Raw genomic sequence first — 17,895 nt, forward strand, 5'->3', positions numbered from 1 at the left:
GTAACAATTTGAAAGATTTGACTGAGCAACAATTCGTATACGGAAATCAGTCAAATGAAATCAATTAATTAGGCCCTAAATATATGGATTTCACGACTGGGAATACTAATATGGGTCTGTTGGTCATAGATATAGTACCTAAAAAAAGGTAGGGGTGTGAATCAGAAAACCAGTCAGTATCTGATGTGACCACCATTTGCGTCATACAGCACGACACATTTCCTTCGCATAGATTGGATCAGGCTGTTGATTGTGGCCTGTGGAATGTTGTCTCACTCCTCTTCAATGGCTAACCCGAAGTTGCTGGATATTGGTGGGAACTGGAACACACTGTCGTACACATCGATCCAGAGCATCCCGAATATGCTCAATGGGTGACATGTCTGGAGAGTATGCAGGCCATGGAAGAACTTGGACATTGTCAGGGCCCAGGAATTGTGTAAAGATCCTTGCGACATTATGGCCGTGCATTATCATGCAGAAACATGAGGTGTGATGGGGGCGGATGTATGGCACGGCAGTGGAACTTAGGATCTCACCATTGTATCTCTGTGGATTCAAATTGCCATCGAAAACATTTGACCTCTGTCATTGCCAACAAAGGGTATATAACAAAGTATTGGGATAAGCTTTTGTTAGACCAAATACTTATTTTCCACCATAATTTGCAAATAAATTCATTAAAAATCCTACAATGTGATTTTTTTTCTCATTTAATAAAAATGACAGGCCTCTCATCTTTTTAAGTGGGAGAACTTGCACAATTGGTGGCTGACTCAATACATTTTTGCCCCACTGTATATATGTATATGAGCAGTAGGTGAGAATGTAGTTTTAGTAGATAAAACATGAACCTGAACTAATAAGTTACTGTTCTCTCTTTTCAGCTATGTGACAGCCTCAAATGATACTCCTGTGTAAGGGTATGCAGCGGATCACAGCCTGCCGCGATAGAGAAGCAAATGTAACCACAGGACATGTGACAGAGTTGATGGACACCCTATGTTCATTAATGGACAGAAAGTTCCACAGAATGGAATATAATCACGTGCTATCAGAAACCGCTGCACTTGACCCCAGGTTTAAGAAGTTAGCCTTCAGTGATGCCAGAGCGATTGATGAGGCTCTTCAAAGAATAACGTCCGCAGCAGGGAGGGACAGCCCCAGCAGTCAGCTGGCTCAGGCACCAGGGCAACAGGAAGAAGAGGGATCAGATGGAGTAGAAGCACCAGCAGTAGTGCCATAAACGTCTGCTGTTTGGATGCTGTTTGACGAGAGAGCAACTGGGGAGGCAGCACAAAGGAATCCCTCAGCAGATGCCATAATGGAGGTCCGATCCTATTTGGAGGAGCCCCTCCAGCTCAGATCCTCTGAGCTGGTGGAAGAACAAGGCCTCTGTCTACCCCCAGCTTTTCAAAGTCATGACAGGGAGACTCAGCATAGTGGCCACATCCATTCCCTATGAGAGGGTCTTCTCGAAAACGGGACAAATAATTACTGAGACCGCATCAGCACCTCGAAAGTGAGGCAGCTTGCATTTCTGAATGCAAATCTCGCATAAAAGCAAATTATGGTCAGGATTGCTGTGTGCTGCTGGTTATAACAGGCAGCATGTAGCCTAGTGGTTAGAGCAATGGACTAGTCACCAAAAGGTTGCAAGATCAAATCCCTGAGCTGACAAGTTAAAAATCTGTCGTTCTGCCCCTAGGCTGTCATTGAAAATAAGAATTTGTTCATAACTGACTTGCCTAGTTAAATAAAGGTAGAATAAAAAAACATGTCAATAAAGGAGAGAAAATAGGGAACAGTTTAAGGTTTTATGTGGGAAGCTGCAGTTTTGCACATTGCTATTTATTTTTCTTTGATATGGAACAATATTCTATTATTTGGTTCAGATTGTATTAGTTTTGAATTGTTACATTTATATGCACTTTGTTTATATACATTTTTATAAGTTATACTTTAGAGGTCGACCGATTTAATGGGCATGGCCGATTAATTAGGGCCGATTTCAAGTTTTCATAACAATCGGTAATCAGCATTTTTGGATACCGATTTTGGCCGATTACATTGCACTCCAAGAGGAGACTGCGTGGCAGGCTGACCACCTGTTACGCGAGTGCAGCAAGGAGCCAAGGTAAGTTGCTAGCTAGCATTAAACCTATATTATAAAAAACTATCAATCTTAACATAATCACTAGTTAACTACACATGGTTGATATTACTAGTTTAACTAGCATGTCTTGCATTGCAAATAATCAAGGCGGTGCCTGTTAATTTATCATCGAATCACAGCCTACTTCGCCAAACGGGTGATAATTTAGTTAAAAGAAATTCATGTTTGCAGGCAATATTAAATAGGGAAATTGTGTCACTTCTCTTGCATTCTGTTGCAAGCAGAGTCAGGGTATATGCAGCAGTTTGGGCCGCCTGGCTCGTTGAACTGTGTGAAGACCATTTCTTCCTAACAAAGGCCGTAATTACTTAGCCAGAATTTTACATAATTATGACATATCATTGAAGGTTGCGCAATGTAAGAGCAATATTTAGACTTAGGGATGCCACACGTTTGATAAAATACATAACGGTTCGGTATTTCATTGAAAGAATAAACATTTTGTTTTCAAAATTATAGTTTAAGGATTTGACCATATTAATGACCTATGGCTCGTATTCCTGTGTCTATTACTTTATAATTAAGTTTATGATTTGATAGAGCAGTCTGAGCGGTGGTAGGCAGCAGCAGGCTCGTAAGCATTCATTCAAACAGCACTTTCCCGCGTTTGCCAGCAGCTCTTCGCAATGCTTGAAGCACAGCGGTATTTATGACTTCAAGCCTATCAACTCCCGAGATTAGGCTGGCAATACTATAGTGCCTATAAGTACATCCAATAGTCAAAGGTATATGAAATACAAACAGTATAGAGAGAAATAGTCCTATAGTAACTACAACCTAAAACTTCTTAACTGGGAATATTGAAGACTCATGTTAAAAGGAACCACCAGCTTTCATATGTTCTCATGTTCTGAGCAAGGAACTTAAATATGAGCTTTTTTTTACATGGCACATATAGTATTGGAGTAGAAAGTAAAAGTGCAATGTTTTTGCATTATTTAAACCAAATTGAACATGTTTCCTTATTTATTTGAGACCAAATTGATTTTTTATTTATGTATTATATTAAGTTAAAATAAGGGTGTTCATTCAGTATTGTTGTAATTGTCATTATTACAAAATAAAATTTAAAAAAATAATATATATATATATATATATACACACACACACAAAAATCGGCCGATTAATCGGCAGCAGCTTTTTTGGGTTCTCCAATAATCGGTATCGGCGTTGAAAAATCATAATCTGTTGACCTCTACTTTTAAATGCACGTGTTATTTCAATTTGTGGGATGTTGCCGTTTTGCAAATTGTTATTTATTTTTCTTTGATATGGTGCAATATTCTATTATGCTGTCCCGATTGTATTCATTTTGAATGGTTAGATTTATGTACTTTGTTCATATACATTAAAAAGTTATACTTTAAATGCAAATGTTTAATATAATTATTTTTCACAACAAACCAATGCATTTTTAAATACATTGTGGTTAAGGTATAGTATGATTTCATTTAATAATTTAATAATAGAATTGTTTTAACACCAATCAGTCAAATTATCGCAAACTGTTTGACTTGAAAAAATACAAAAACATTTATTTTAAAGAGCCGTTTGTGAGCCAAAAGAACCGGTTCATTTTGGTGAGCTGAGCCGAACGAGCCGGCTCACTGAAAAGAGCCGGAATGCCCATCACTACCAAAGATTATAGGGTCGCCTAGGAAACGTTACATCCATTTGGATCCTACCCTGTTCAATTACTCGTCCATGGCATTTTCATTCGTTGTCATGTAAAACACTGTATTCAAAGTGCTCACTATTATTTATATTCTAAATATAAAATTACAATAAACGTTCTATTTCCGTGATTTCAAAAGTTCACCCAAGTGTTTTGATCTAAATCGCAATTGCAACGTTTGGTTAAAAATAAGGCCCATATCGTGGCAGTGTGGAAATAATCTTAAATGAGTGCAGGAAATGCAAGAATTGATGGAAATGCAGGAAATGATTTTAGTTTGAAGTTGAATTTCACAGTATAAAACAATCCGAATGGAGAAAGACCCATTGAAATAATTGAGAATATATGTGTTGCCACCCTATTAATCAAAAACATAAAATACCGTAAAATTAGAAAAATACCATGATATGATATTTTGGCCATGTCGCCCAGCCCTAAGAGGATACAGAAAATAGAAGAACTATTCTCGAAATAATGACGCTCTCTTCAGGATGATACGGTGGTTTCAAAGAGGGAAAGTGTTCTGAAGCGACTGAACTATCTAACTAATTATGTAACTTGCAACAGTTTCAATTGAGTTTACCTCGCTAGTTAGCTATACTACTAGGCTGCACATCTCATAATGATACTAGCTAAACCAATATAGCAACAAGACCGCTGGCCCTGCAGTCAGCTTTTCCAACATCTTAATTTTTCACCAATTTATGAAGGGTACAGTGGCAGTAATTTGAAGAGGAAACATTATAATACGTTATAATAGCAACGTATCACAGTAAATTTACCTCACCATATTGTTGCTTTAGCTAGCGATCTATCTTCCCAAGACCCTGTCGAGGTTACTAGGGCCTGATGACGTTTTACACAAACTCACACGTAAAGCAAATGAATTTATCGTTACAATTAGCCACTTTCGCTAATATTAAAATCTCGGTGAACAAAACATTCCTCACTTCAGAAATACAATCTGAGGTATAAATAGCATCACTGTGTATTTATCTATATTGTCTATTTATCATTGTGAGGTCGCTTTAGCCATAATTATGTATTTTGCCTTTGCTTTAGAAATACAAAGGTAAAGATCTACTGCATGCAGAGTTTAAAAGATGAGATGACTGAAAGTACATATGAGTATTTTTTTTATTTGATTAAAAAGTATTTATTTATGGAGACCGAAGTTCGGAAAGGGAGCTGCCCCAGGCTGTGATTGGAGGAAGCGGTGCCACGTGCACCCTCCCCTACTACACTAACTGCTGAGATCTCGACTTGAAACATTTAGCAAGTGACATTGTGTCATCTTGCAGTCCAGCGCTGAAAGGTAACGTATGTTTCTTCTGCTACTTTGTTGCAGATATTGATATAGTTAGTGTTTTTGTTGCCAGCTATCTCTTCCCTCATTTCTGGACAAGGCTGCTATAGCATGCTTCGCAAAATGCGGGTAACGTGACAGGCAAGTTGCATCAGTCTGAATGATAGCTTCTTTTATTTAATTTAACTAGGCTAGTCAATATGATGGTCCAATAATGCATAAGGATGAGTGCAGCTGTTCTAGACTTGGAGGCACAGGATGGATGTCAACAATTAATCTAGCTTCTCGACAGTCTTGCACAATTGCTTTGAATCTAGCTAGCTACTTGTTTACTGCTGCAGATAATTGCACATCGACATGTCTTTACTAAAGCCTTTTTAGGTTACTAGTTCTCATGTTTTAACTACACAGACTCGGCAAATCTAATTTCTTTGCTTCTCCTCCTCATTTCCTTTCCTTTATTTGCACCGGTTCTGAAGAACAGGTTTCACTTGCATGTCAACCCAACCACATTGCTCCCATAGACCTTAAAACCAGTAGCTAGTGTTAGCGCTTACGTCATACACAATCTTAAAAACATCTCCCGATGGCGCATGAAGCCGGAAGTATTTGAAATTGAAGCATGCCGCCTTCAAAAATCTCCGACTTCCGGGCGTTCAAGACATCTGGGAACTCGGGGGAAAAAAACGAGCTCCGACTGAGATTTTCGAGTTTCCAGTTGTTTTGAATGCGGCATTTGAGTAGAGAAACCAGCCTAAGTCATGTCACGATTCCAAAGCTATACGATATTACTAGAACAATTGAACTATCTCGGAAAAGATGTGTAATGTTGTACTTCTTGTTTCACGAAATTCATACTGTTTTTTTTTTGACCTAGAGCTCAATTCACTCCCATGCACTCCCTGAAGGAGCGCTCTCCTTGTCCCATAATCTCCCAGAATGCAAAGCGGGGCATATTAACGACGCGTGGACAGCGTACAAAATGGGGATTAATAAGATTCTAATGGAGTTTCCCATCTCCTCCAAATTAACTCTGGCTGAATGGCACCAGAAAATGATTATGGTCGACATAGTCGTTTTCATCCTGCTTGAGAGTCAACCAGAGCCTCTAGACTGCAGCCCATGGTTTGTCTGTCAGCACGTAGTCCTGTGTGGCGACAAATGTAGTAGTCAGAATTGATCACTAGTTAATGAAATATCTCAATTTGTAGATGACTTTCCAAGAATTCACAGTGGGATCGAACATGATCACAATAAACAGATTCTAGAGCCCCAAAAAGTTCTGACAATCGTAAATTACATAGGGCAGATCAGGGCTTTTGGACCTCTATGTTGCTATGCAGTAGCCGACCAGTAGAGCTTGTGACTTCACCCTCCAGACCGGACACTGGGACCAACTGCCCAGCCACACACACAAACATGTATTTTCTGCGATCATATAGCAGAGGAAGAATTCAGTTTGAGTCGTCAAGCAAAGGTTTCACACCCTGTGTTTTCAGATCAGTGCAGATGGAGAGGAGAGGGGCCACTCTAGAGTATTGAGATGCAGCTGTTGATGATTGAAGTCCAGTCTAACTAGCCCGCCCTGGGGGAAATAAATACCTGTGGTTGATAATATCCTTACTTTATTCTCAACCTCATCACATCACACACTTTCAGGCTTGTCTTCAACTCTGACCCCCTTGTTATTAATTCACATTGTCCTCTCTCTCCCTCGGCCCTTACTCTATCTCTCTTCACAACATTCCTACAAAACGTTTGTTCATTAATTCATGTTTATTCATCCATTGACTTGGTCAGTGATATAGTGATATGTCGCTGTACTGAGATGCTGGGCTTGGTCTGGGTTCATTCCTGCTCATTGTGCAGCTACAGCAGAGAGTGCATGACCCTGCTGTTCAAACAAACAGCTCTGACCAGCTCTGGATCCAGCCTGCTTCTAGCCTGGCTGTCCTGGGTGCATTTCAATACTCTAGAATGGCCTCCAATCCCTCCTCCCCTAGTCTTTTTGCATGCACTGCTCTGATCTAAAAACCTTAGATAATACTTTAATCTGGAGATCTGTTTGAACTTATCCATTTTTTTAACATCAATACAGATGAAAGAAAGGAGACAAGTAGAGGAAGCCACTTTCAGTCTATTGAGATTTAACCCTGGTCAACATACTGTTTTTTTTTTTTTGCTGCTTCAGATTCTACGCATTCTCTCTGGCTGTTTGAAATGGGTAGGAAGGAAATGCTCTGATGCAGACAATGCCACACTGTGACCCCAGATGAACTTTGAGGGAACTCTGGAAGGGTGGTTTATTAATTAAACTGATTCTGTTACTCAGTCTCCTGTGAGAGAATCAACTCTGATTAGTTGTTTGCTGAGTGAGGGACAGAGAGACACTGCAGGAACCACAGGGAGGGCTGCCCTAAGGCTGTGTTCAAAAGTTATAGCTCTCTGCTCTGAGCAGGTCTGATTGGTTAGAAAGTAGGTTACCCAGAGAACCTTGGGAGGAGAGATTTTGTTATTTTATTTTTTACACAGGATACTGAGGATGCAAATGATATGATACTGTAATAACATGCTGTATGTGGTCCCAAGATTAGTTCTACACTTTTTTTCTTTTAAAGCTTATACTAAAGTCAAGGCTATTCTAACAACTGAAAACAGGAAGACTCATGTGTTTCTGTCTTTACAGAGTCAGACTGGAAGCGCTGAGTGGACCAGGTTGGTACAGGACCAAGAAGCCAAACATTGACTGCAGGCTCGACTCTGTTTTGGACAGGTGAGGTGGATTGGATACCATATTTCTGACTTTAGACCTAGGTTGTGAGGCGGAGGGTCACGATGGCAGTGAGCGGGTTTGACATTGACGTGCCACGGTGGGATCAGTCCACGTTTATGGGAAGATTGAAGCACTTTGCCAACATCACAGACTGGAGGACAGCACTACTGCCGGACTCACGACTGGATGAGGCTAAAGCACTGGTGGAGAGCTGCAGGTAACGCACACACAGACACCATGAGGTTAGAGCATTTGGCCAGTAACCCAAAGGTTGCTGGTTCGAATCCCAGAGCCGACAAGTAGAAACATCTGTTGTGCCCTTGAGCAAGGCACTTAACACTATTTGCTCGAGAAACACTGGTAAAATGCTGGACCCTGGCTCTGACCACAACTCTCTGCTGGTGTCTCAGGGGGAGTTAGGATAATATGGAAACACATTTCCAATACACACTTGTACATTTGTCTAATAGGACAAATATAATTAAGCACCACCAAATTATATTATTATACCACTGAAGTTGTAATTCCATTATGTCTACAGTTTTTGTTCCCTGTGATGAGAATTTGGGTTCTGTGTGGTTCTCCTGTTCTAGAGCAGGGTCCGTTCCCCCCGGCACCACAGAGGAACAGCTGCACTACGCCAAGAAGCTCTATGACTCTGCCTTTCACCCTGACACTGGCGATCGCATGAATCTGATTGGTCGAATGTCCTTCCAGGTGCCCGGAGGGATGGCCATAACGGGCGGTATGCTACAGTTCTACAGGTACACACACACACACAGATTTGACAACATATCTTTACGTTAGCCGACCATAGGTGAGTTTGGAGCGGTGACTTCTAATCCTACATTTATATTCCTCTTTCCCCACTCTTCCTCTTTCTATCATTTTCTCTTTCTCTCTAGGACAGTCCCTGCTGTAGTGTTCTGGCAGTGGGTGAATCAGTCGTTTAATGCTCTGGTCAACTACACCAACAGAAATGCTGCTTCCCCCATCACACCCAAGTAAGACCCTGCAGACCACACACACCCACACACTGTTGTGCTGAATGTATTGCAATGTACATGGAGAATATTAAGAGCTATTTAAATGTCTTATACTCAATCTCTTTTCTCTACCCCTTCAGTCAAATCGGAGTAGCCTATTTAACAGCAACTAGCACTGCTCTAGCCACTGCTGTGGGACTTAACTTCTACACAAAGGTACAGTTCAAAGAACACAACACAGACTGGTTTGATTTGATTACATGTTCAACTTCCCCTTGTCGTCTTGTCTCCGCCCCCCTGCGTAGAGGGCCCCTCCGCTGGTGGCGCGCTGGGTTCCGTTTGCAGCCGTGGCGTCCGCTAACTGTGTCAATATTCCAATGATGAGGCAACAGTGAGTACATGCTCAATTGAAGTCACTTGAGTATTAGCATCTATTCTGATAGTGTATTAGCGTCCCCCATGAAGACAACTGTGAGTTGTTGACCTTCTATTTTCTCAGGGAGCTCCTGAATGGCATAGCTGTAACAGATGAGAATGGAAACAAACTTGGCCATTCCAAGGTAACAGCACTGGGAATTTCTGGATATTTAATTATCCAATTTCTGACTGTTACACAAGAGCAGCGCAATTACATTGTACCTACACCTCCGTTCCCACAATTTCTTTCTTTCCAGAAAGCAGCTGTGAAGGGCATCACCCAGGTGGTCATTTCCCGAATTACCATGGCAGCACCGGGCATGAGTACGTTTCAGAGGTTTAAGGAGGAGGGGAGCTGTAGAGTTTGAGCTCAGTCCTCGCTCCATAGACAATGGAAAGTGGAGCTGTGTTGGTGTGACCCTGTTGCTCCCTTCAATGACTCATTCCTCTCCTCTTGTTTCCACCTGCCACCCTCTCCTTTATCACATTTTTTTCTCCCTTTCCCCCTCTCTTCTCCTAGTCATTCTCCCCGTCATCATGCAGAGACTTGAGAAATTCAAGTTTATGCAGGTGGGTCTTTTATTCAAATACTGCTACTAGACATGCATATGCTAGCTAGCTACAAAGTTATTGAATAAGCATTCCTAGTTACAGTGCTATTGACTAAATATCCACAGTTACGTTGTTCTTGACTAAACATGCTGACAGTGCAGAGTCTGTCTTGCGTTGCATTGCAGTTTATTGCTAATAAGCTCTATCTTTCGGTTAACAGAGGATCACCTTCTTCCACGGACCTTTACAAGTCATAATGGTGGGAGCGTTGTAAGTAGGACTGCACCAGGAAGATTTGTTTGGTACAGGGTTGTTTTTTTTTGGGAGGGGGGGGGCTGGTCAAAAGTAGTGTACTATGTAGGGAATAGGGTACCATTTGGGATGTAACGTACATGTCTCAGTAGGCACAGTCACCTAACTGTCTGTTTTGCAGCCTGGTCTTCATGGTGCCTGCAGCCTGCTCCCTGTTCCCTCAGCAATGGTAAGTAGCCTGTCGACTGGGCAGCATTCAGTTTTGCACCTTCATGATGTTAGTAGCTGTTTTAGTATTAGGCTCTCCCTTGGTTTAGGTCTCTCTCACTCTTCCTTTCTTTCAGCTCCATGGCTGTGTCTAAGCTGGAGCCAGAGCTAAGGGAGTCCATCCTGTGTCATTACGGGGACAGTGTACAATACGTCTACTTCAACAAGGGCCTATGAACACACGCACATCTGCCTTCTTAATAATTGTCCAATCAGGGAGAGCATCTGAAAGTTTTTATAGATGAGCCAATCAGCATCTTCGGTTCATAGGATAAATAGCTTTCTCCTTGTTTGTCTTTATTTTCAAAGAATCTTTGTAATTCTAAGGGAGATGTTCAAATGTGTTTGAATTCTCTTTTTGTACCACAAACCACCTTTTTATGCGAGTAAAGTACATGTTGGATAAAAAAAAATGTCACGAGGCCTGATGGAAACAGCAGATTTGTCTGTAAACTTTAGAAATGTTGACAAAACAAAATGCACTTGACAAAGTGGGATCTTTTTGTGTCTGTAAAATTAATTCTGCGAGGAATGGTGGTGGAAACACATTTATAATAACCATCATATTGAAGTAAACTTGATATGTTGTGTGGTCCTCCAACTATGACTCAGAAAAGCATACAGTTTATTAGGTTACAGAGGAAATAAGTTGTGAGTAACTGATGAAAGTGCATGGTGAGGCGCTTGATGCACCTTTCCACTAAATATCGAGACTCTTATTCTGGTGACATGATCGACGCTTGGCTGCCGTTTGATAAATATACTGAACAAAAAATATAAATGCAACAATTTCAATGATTTTACTGAGTTACAGTTCATATAAGGAAATCAGTCAATTTAAATAAATTGGTGCCTAATCTATGGGTTTCACATGACTGGGCGGGGCGCAGTCACGGGTAGGCCAGGGAGGGCATAGGACCACCCACTTGGGAGCCAGGCCCATCCACTGGGGATCCAAGCACAGACAATCAGAATGAGTTTTCCCCCACAAAAGTGCTTTATTACAGACAGAAATACAAAAAAAGAAATTTGGCATGGCAAAAACAGCAGTTGAGTTGAAAAATGCAATGGAAACCCATTTAACTTGTATTTTTTTATTCAGTCCATTGGAATTTAACTGCAAAAGTTACTTTATGTGCACTGTCATCACGCATAGACTTTTATCCGCAACAAGTCAATTTGATGAAAACATATCTCTAGTGGGAAATAAGCTTTTTTTTTAAGCAATTTTTAGAATATTCGCTTGAAAATCTCGCCAATTGAATGGAAACCTAGCTACTATCTCAATGTTAATGTGCCACAGTGTATAATTCAAGTGATGCTATTCATCATGCACTGTTTGTACTGTCTGAGTATCTCCAATCACACATTCCATAACTGGCTGGAAGGACAATGACTTTTTGGACATTTTGCATGCATTCCAAATGGCACCCTATTTCCTATATAGTCCACTATTATTGACCAGAATTACAGCACGATATAGCGAATCAACCTGTGTTAGTGACTCTTGACCATGGATTCAAATATGACCAACTGTGTGTGTGTACACATCTCAGTGTTGGGTGCAAATAAAGAGTAGTGTATTACTCAAACAATGTAATGCCATATCAGGAATAGATCATTACTTAAGCCTTCATGCAGGTGTTCTATAGAATGTTCTTAGGTTTTGCCCTCGGCTCTTTGCCCTCGGTCATCAGTGTTCTGAGTCTATGGTTCCACAGTTTTTAGTGTTCTAGAAGGTTTGCCTAGAAGGAATACCTAGGATAGGATAAGTAATCCTTCTCACCCCCCCCCCCTAAAAGATTTAGATGCACTATTGTAAAGTGGCTGTTCCACTGGATGTCATAAGGTGAATGCACCAATTTGTAAGTCGCTCTGGATAAGAGCGTCTGCTAAATGACTTAAATGTAAATGTGTTCACATGCTCAGAAGTGAAGCAATTGAGTTGTGAAGAAGTCAATAATGATAACCGATTGTTATTGACAAGTAGAATTGATTCTCATTGACTAAGCTGCCTTGGTGTGTGTGCTGTGACAGGAGTCTAGTTCCTCCCTCTCTACTACAGTCACGACATACTGAGGTATGTTGTGGTGATACAAAAGAACCACCAGGGGGCAATGTTTCCTTATGGACAGATCAGCTACACAGCAGCAAATATTTTTATAACTAACCCAGTTTTCAACGGGAGCATATTAAAAATGGTGGGGAGAACAAGCATAAGCTAGCGATATCCTATTGGCGCGTTCTAACATTTATTTGCATATTTTCGGTAGGGAACGCCTTCCGTCTGAAATGCTCGTGGGTATTAATTCAAATTGCCCTTGCACTCATTGTAAACGATGTAATTTTGAGAAACCTTGGTAAAGGGTCACATTTACAAAACCTAGCGCACTCTCTTCGTAACAGATTTTAGTTTTTGGAACATAACTGTATTGATCGGGTTTTTCTTCAATTAGAATAAAATAATTTCGGCTCAGCTCCATACTCCCACGGTCGGCTACTGGGTTTACTATTCTCATCATATTTGGCGGGGAGGGGAAATTCCAACCTGATGCTTCAGATTTATCCAGCAGGTGAAATCTACAGCAGGTGTAGACTTTACAGTGAAATGCTTAATTACAAGCCCTTAACCAACAATGCAGTTTTAAGAAAAATACCTAAAGAAAAATAATAAATAAAAAGAGCAGCAGTAAAATAACAATAGCGAGGTTATATAAAGGGGGTACCGGTACAGAGTGAATGTGCGGGGCACCGGTTAGTTGAGGTAATATATACATGTAGGTACAGTTATTAAATTGACTTGTGCATAGATAATAACAGAGAGTAGCAGCAGTGTAAAAGAGTGAGAGGGGGGTTAAAGCTGTGGTCTTATGGCTTGGGGGTAGATGCTGTTTAGAAGCCTCTTGAACCTAGACTTGGCACCCCAGTACCGTTTGCTGTGCGGAAGCAGAGAGAAAAGTCTATGATGAGGTTGACTGTAGTCTTTGACCATTTTTAGGGCCTTCCTCTGACACCGTCAGGTATAGAGGTCCTTGATGGCAAGAAGCTTGGCCCCAGTGATGTACTGGACCGTACGCACTACCCTCTGTAGTGCCAAGCAGTTGTCATAAAAGGCAGTGATGCAACCAGTCAGGATGCTCTCGATGGTGCAGCTGTAGAGCCTTACGAGGATCTGAGGCCCCATGCCAAATCAGTTCAGTCTCCTGAGAGGGAATAGGTTTTGTCACGACTTTCTTCGTGTGTTTGGACCATGTTAGTTTGTTGGTGATGTGGACACCAAGGAACTTGAAGCTCTCAACCTGCTCCACTACAGCCCTGTCGATGAGAATGGGGGCGTGCTCGGTCCTCCTTTTCCTATAGTCACAACCATCTCCTTAGTCTTGATCACGTTGAGGGAGAGGTTGTTGTCCTGGCACCACACGGCCAGGTCTCTGACCTCCCTATATGCTGTCTCGTTGTTGTTGTTGGTGATCAGGCCTACCACTGTTGTGTCATTGGCAAACTTAATGATGGTGTTGGAGTCGTGCCTGGCAATGCAGTCATGAGTGAACAGGGAGTATAGGAGGGGACTGAGCACTTATCCCTGAGAGGCCCCTGTATTGAGGATCATTGTGGCAGATGTGTTGTTACCTAACCTTACCAGCTGGGGGCGGCCCGTCAGGAAGTCCAAGATCCAGTTGCAGATGGAGGTGTTTAGTCCCAGGGTCCTTAGCTTAGTGATGAGCTTTGAGGGCACTATGGTGTTGAACACTGAGCTGTAGTCAATGAATAGCATTCTCACATAGGTGTTCCTTTTGTCCAGGTGTGAAAGGGCAGTGTGGAGTGCAATAGAGATTGCATCATCTGTGGATATGTTGGGGCTGTATGCAAATTGGAGTGGGTCTACAGTTTCTGGGATAATGGTGTTGATGTGAGCCATGACCAACCTTTCAAAGCACTTTATGGCTCCAGACGTGAGTGTTATGGGTCGGTAGTCATTTAGGCAGATTACCTTAGTGTTCTTGGGCACAGGGACTATGGTGGTCTGCTTGAAACATGTTGGTATTACAGACTCTGAAAGGGAGAGGTAAAACATGTCAGTGAAGACACTTGCCAGTTGGTCAGCTCATGCTCGGAGTACACATCCTGGTAATCTGTCTGGCCTTGTGAATGTTGACCTGTTGAAAGGTCTTACTCACATCGGCTGTGGAGAGCGTGATCACACAGTCGTCCAGAACAGCTGATGCTGTCATGCATGTTTCAGTGTTACTTGCCTTGAAGTGAGCATAGAAGTAATACAGCTCGTCTGGTAGGCTCGTGTCACTGGGCAGCGCTCGGCTGTGCTTCCCTTTGTAGTCTGTAATAGTTCGCAAGCCCTGCCACATCCGACGAGCATCGGAGCCGGTGAAGTACGATTCGATCTTAGTCCTGTTTTGACACTTTGCCTGTTTTGATGGTTCGTCGGAGGGCATAGCGGGATTTCTTATAAGCTTCCGGGTTAGAGTCCCGCTCCTTGAAAGCAGCAGCTCTACCCTTTAGCTCAGTGCGGATGTTGCTTGTTATCCATGACTTCTGGTTGGAATATGTACATACAGTCACTGTGGGGACGACATCATCGCTGCAGCACATTATGGTGTTTTTGTTTGACCCACGTGAACGTGACCAAAGACATGACAAAAACAGGAACTATTTATAAATTAATGTGGATATGTATAAATTAATGTGGTATTTGAGGCTCTCACCAACTGATAGTACAATGTACACATACATTCACTGGTCAGTTTATTAGGTGGATTACAGTAGGTGGATTACAGTGGATATGTATAAATTAATGTGGTATTTGAGGCTCTCACCAACTGATAGTACAATGTACACATACATTCACTGGTCAGTTTATTAGGTACAGCACCCAGTTTATAAAAATAGAGCGCTCCTACAGACAGTGAGTCACATGGCTTGCTATATAAAACAGGCAGACAGGCGTCAAAGGATTCAGTTACTATTCAATTGAAAGTTAGAATGGGCAAAAAGAGTGACCTTAGCGACTTTGAGCATGGTATGATCCAGTATCTCATAAACAGCTGCCTACCTGGGCTTTTTTAACGCACAACAAACAGGGTGTAGGGTTTCCCGAGAATGGTGCGACAAACAAAAAAAACATATAGTCAGCGGCAGTCCTGTGGACGAAACAGCTCGTTGATGAGAGGGGTTGAAGGAGAATGGCAAGAATTGTGCAAACCAACTGGCTGACCATAAACAGACAAATAATGGTACAACAGTGGTGTGTAGAACGGCATCTCGGAACGCACAACTCGTCGGATCTGTGTCACGGATAGGCTATTGCATCTCCTCCCGGTAGGCTGATCCGTCGTTGTTGATAATCAGGCCTACTACTGTTGTGTCATCAGCAAGCTTGATGGTTGAGTTGGAAATGTGCGTGGCCACACAGTCATGGGTGAACAGGGAGTACAGGAGGGGGCTGAGCATGACACCCCTGTGGGGTCCCCCATGTTGAGGATCAACGAGGGGGAGGTGTTGTTGCCTACCTTCACCACTTTGGGTCGGCCCGTCAGGAAGTCCAGGACAAGATTCACAGGGAGGGGTTCAGACCCAGGGTTCTGTGCTTAGTGATGAGCTTGGAGGGAACCATGGTGTTGAAGGCTGAGCTGTAGTGGATGAACAGCATTCTTACATAGGTACAGTATTTCTCTTGTCCAGGTGGGATAGGGCAGTGTGCAGTTCAATGGCGATTGTGTCGTCCGTGGATCTGTGGGGACGAATTGTAGTGGGTCTAGAGTGTTGGTGAAGGGATATGGTCCTTAACTAACCTTGCAAAGCACTTCATTATGACAGAAGTGAGTGCTAGTCATTTAATTCAGTTACCTTCACTTTCTTGGGTACAGGAACAATGCTGGACACCTTGAAGCAAGTGGGGACAACAAACTGGGATATGGAGAGACAGAATATGTCCACAAACACTCCAACCAGCTGTTCTGCACATGCTCTGAGGACTCAGCTTGGGATGCCGTCTGGGCTGGCAGCATGAATAGGATGGGATGATGAAAGAAAGTGGCTTACTCACGCCAGCCATGGAGAACCCGAGCACACAGTTCTCATGAGTGATGGGGGCCCGCGTCTGTGATTTTCTGGGTCTCGTGTCTAAGCCGTTGAATTGACTCCACTTTGTCCCTGTACTGTCAGTTTTCATCTTCAATTGCCTTAATTAAGGAGGTCATAGCTGGTTCTGTTTGTACACGTTTATGTTCCCAGTCACCTTGCCATGGTTAAATGCGGCTTTCAGTTTTGCTCGAATGCTGTCATCTATCCACAGTTTTTGGTTTGGATCTAATCGTCACAGTGGAAACAACATCCACTATGCACTTCCTGATTAACCCAGTTACAGAGTCAGTGTATTGATACTATTCTCACAGGGTTACCTAGAACATGTCCCAGTCTGCGTGATCAAAACAATCTTAAAGCATAGATTCCGATTGGTCAGACCAAGTTTCTGCCTAAAGGTGGGTAGGAGCAGAATGGAGGCATGATCTGATTTGTCAAAAGGAGGTGAACAATGTTTACTCCAACACATTAGTCCTGGTTAAGCAGGTGGGTGTTAAGAAGCGTGGTTTGGCGGGTCATATTTCGGGGGAAGCATGACTCGACCTTCGCCTCCCAAGCCCGTTGGGGAGTTGCAGCGATGATAGAAGATCGAAATTGGGGAGAAAAGGGGGTAAAGTACATTTTTTTATAATAAATAAAGCCTAATCGAGCTGTAGATTTCATCTTACATTCCAGTGTTTGAACTTCGCTGCATGCGATTTCTCTTAATGTGACTCATTGCCAAAGGCTATGTCCGCTTCAGGTATAATGCCAGGAGGTGTTTGTGGCTTTAACAGATCTAATGCAGTCCCACCTCTGACACTGCCAGGACAACCGCAATGCGGATGTCGGCTAAAGTGGATCTGATTGAGTAGAGCCCTAAAACAGCCTGCTCTCCAGAACCTATATAGTGCACTTCTTTTGACGATAGCCCTATATAGGGTGCCAAACTCTGTTCACACGTACGTTTTTCACACTTAACGCATTTGACAGTTGTGAGGAGTTTTTTGCCAAAAATAACTTGGTAATATTTGAACCAGGCTATAACCTGGACAGTGAGACTGATTAGCAGCTCCATGCTGCCATCTATCCCACTGAGGTGTAATAAATACTGGAGACTGTCTGCCTGTTGTTTTCAAGGTAACCTACTCATTTTCACATACACCAATCCATGGACTGTCTATATCCGGGTTGCATCCGGTTTATACGGACTAACATCAAATGTACATTTGGTGTGCACAGGGATCAGCGACGACATCACGTTATCCAAAAACATGGCAGACATGTGGATGAATATAAAATGCTAATATCTTAGGCTATAAGTGCTAGAAAAATATTCTGTCTGTGACAACTAATTGAATAATTCAATCGATGTTTAGTGCACAAATGTCAAATCTGACATCTCTATATGAC

General features: G+C 42.2%; 2 protein-coding genes across 4 annotated transcripts in view; one reads left to right on the forward strand and one right to left on the reverse strand.

The window, feature by feature from the left end:
• Positions 1-4,772, reverse strand: part of LOC118398060 (ADP-ribosylation factor-like protein 3) — a 31,091-nt gene extending 26,319 nt beyond the window's left edge. For both annotated transcript variants that reach the window (XR_008074422.1, XM_035793047.2), the window contains exon 1: positions 4,639-4,772. Coding sequence is in view for 1 of the 2 variants with exons in the window: in XM_035793047.2 (XP_035648940.1) it covers positions 4,639-4,641 (3 nt within the window). In the remaining variant the exon portion in view is untranslated. The remainder of the gene's footprint in view (positions 1-4,638) is intronic.
• Positions 4,773-5,026: 254 nt separating this feature from the next.
• Positions 5,027-12,144, forward strand: sfxn2 (sideroflexin 2). Of its 2 annotated transcripts, XM_035793035.2 has the most exons (13): positions 5,030-5,166; positions 7,844-7,872; positions 7,966-8,147; positions 8,524-8,694; positions 8,836-8,934; positions 9,057-9,132; positions 9,222-9,307; positions 9,416-9,476; positions 9,591-9,657; positions 9,854-9,903; positions 10,106-10,155; positions 10,319-10,366; positions 10,482-12,144. In XM_035793035.2, exons 3-13 carry the CDS (start codon positions 7,993-7,995, stop codon positions 10,579-10,581), a joined length of 963 nt encoding a protein of 320 aa, XP_035648928.1. In that variant the 5' UTR covers positions 5,030-5,166; positions 7,844-7,872; positions 7,966-7,992; the 3' UTR covers positions 10,582-12,144. The 2 variants fall into 2 exon arrangements, with proteins under 2 accessions (XP_052329667.1, XP_035648928.1); XM_052473707.1 differs by having other exon boundaries at positions 5,027-5,166; positions 7,844-8,147.
• The last annotated feature ends 5,751 nt before the right edge of the window (positions 12,145-17,895 follow it).

Source organism: Oncorhynchus keta, chromosome 2 (assembly GCF_023373465.1).
Source record: "Oncorhynchus keta strain PuntledgeMale-10-30-2019 chromosome 2, Oket_V2, whole genome shotgun sequence".
Lineage (NCBI taxonomy): Eukaryota > Metazoa > Chordata > Actinopteri > Salmoniformes > Salmonidae > Oncorhynchus > Oncorhynchus keta.

What these genes read in the sequence shown, in the direction of transcription:
- sfxn2 (XM_052473707.1), top strand. Translation starts at nt 7,993, where the DNA reads ATGGCAGTGAGCGGGTTTGACATTGACGTGCCACGGTGGGATCAGTCC. An exon ending in ATTCCAATGATGAGGCAACA is followed by an intron (nt 9,308 to 9,415) that starts GTGAGTACATGC and finishes CTATTTTCTCAG; the next exon opens with GGAGCTCCTGAATGGCATAG. An exon ending in AGAAATTCAAGTTTATGCAG is followed by an intron (nt 9,904 to 10,105) that starts GTGGGTCTTTTA and finishes TTCGGTTAACAG; the next exon opens with AGGATCACCTTCTTCCACGG.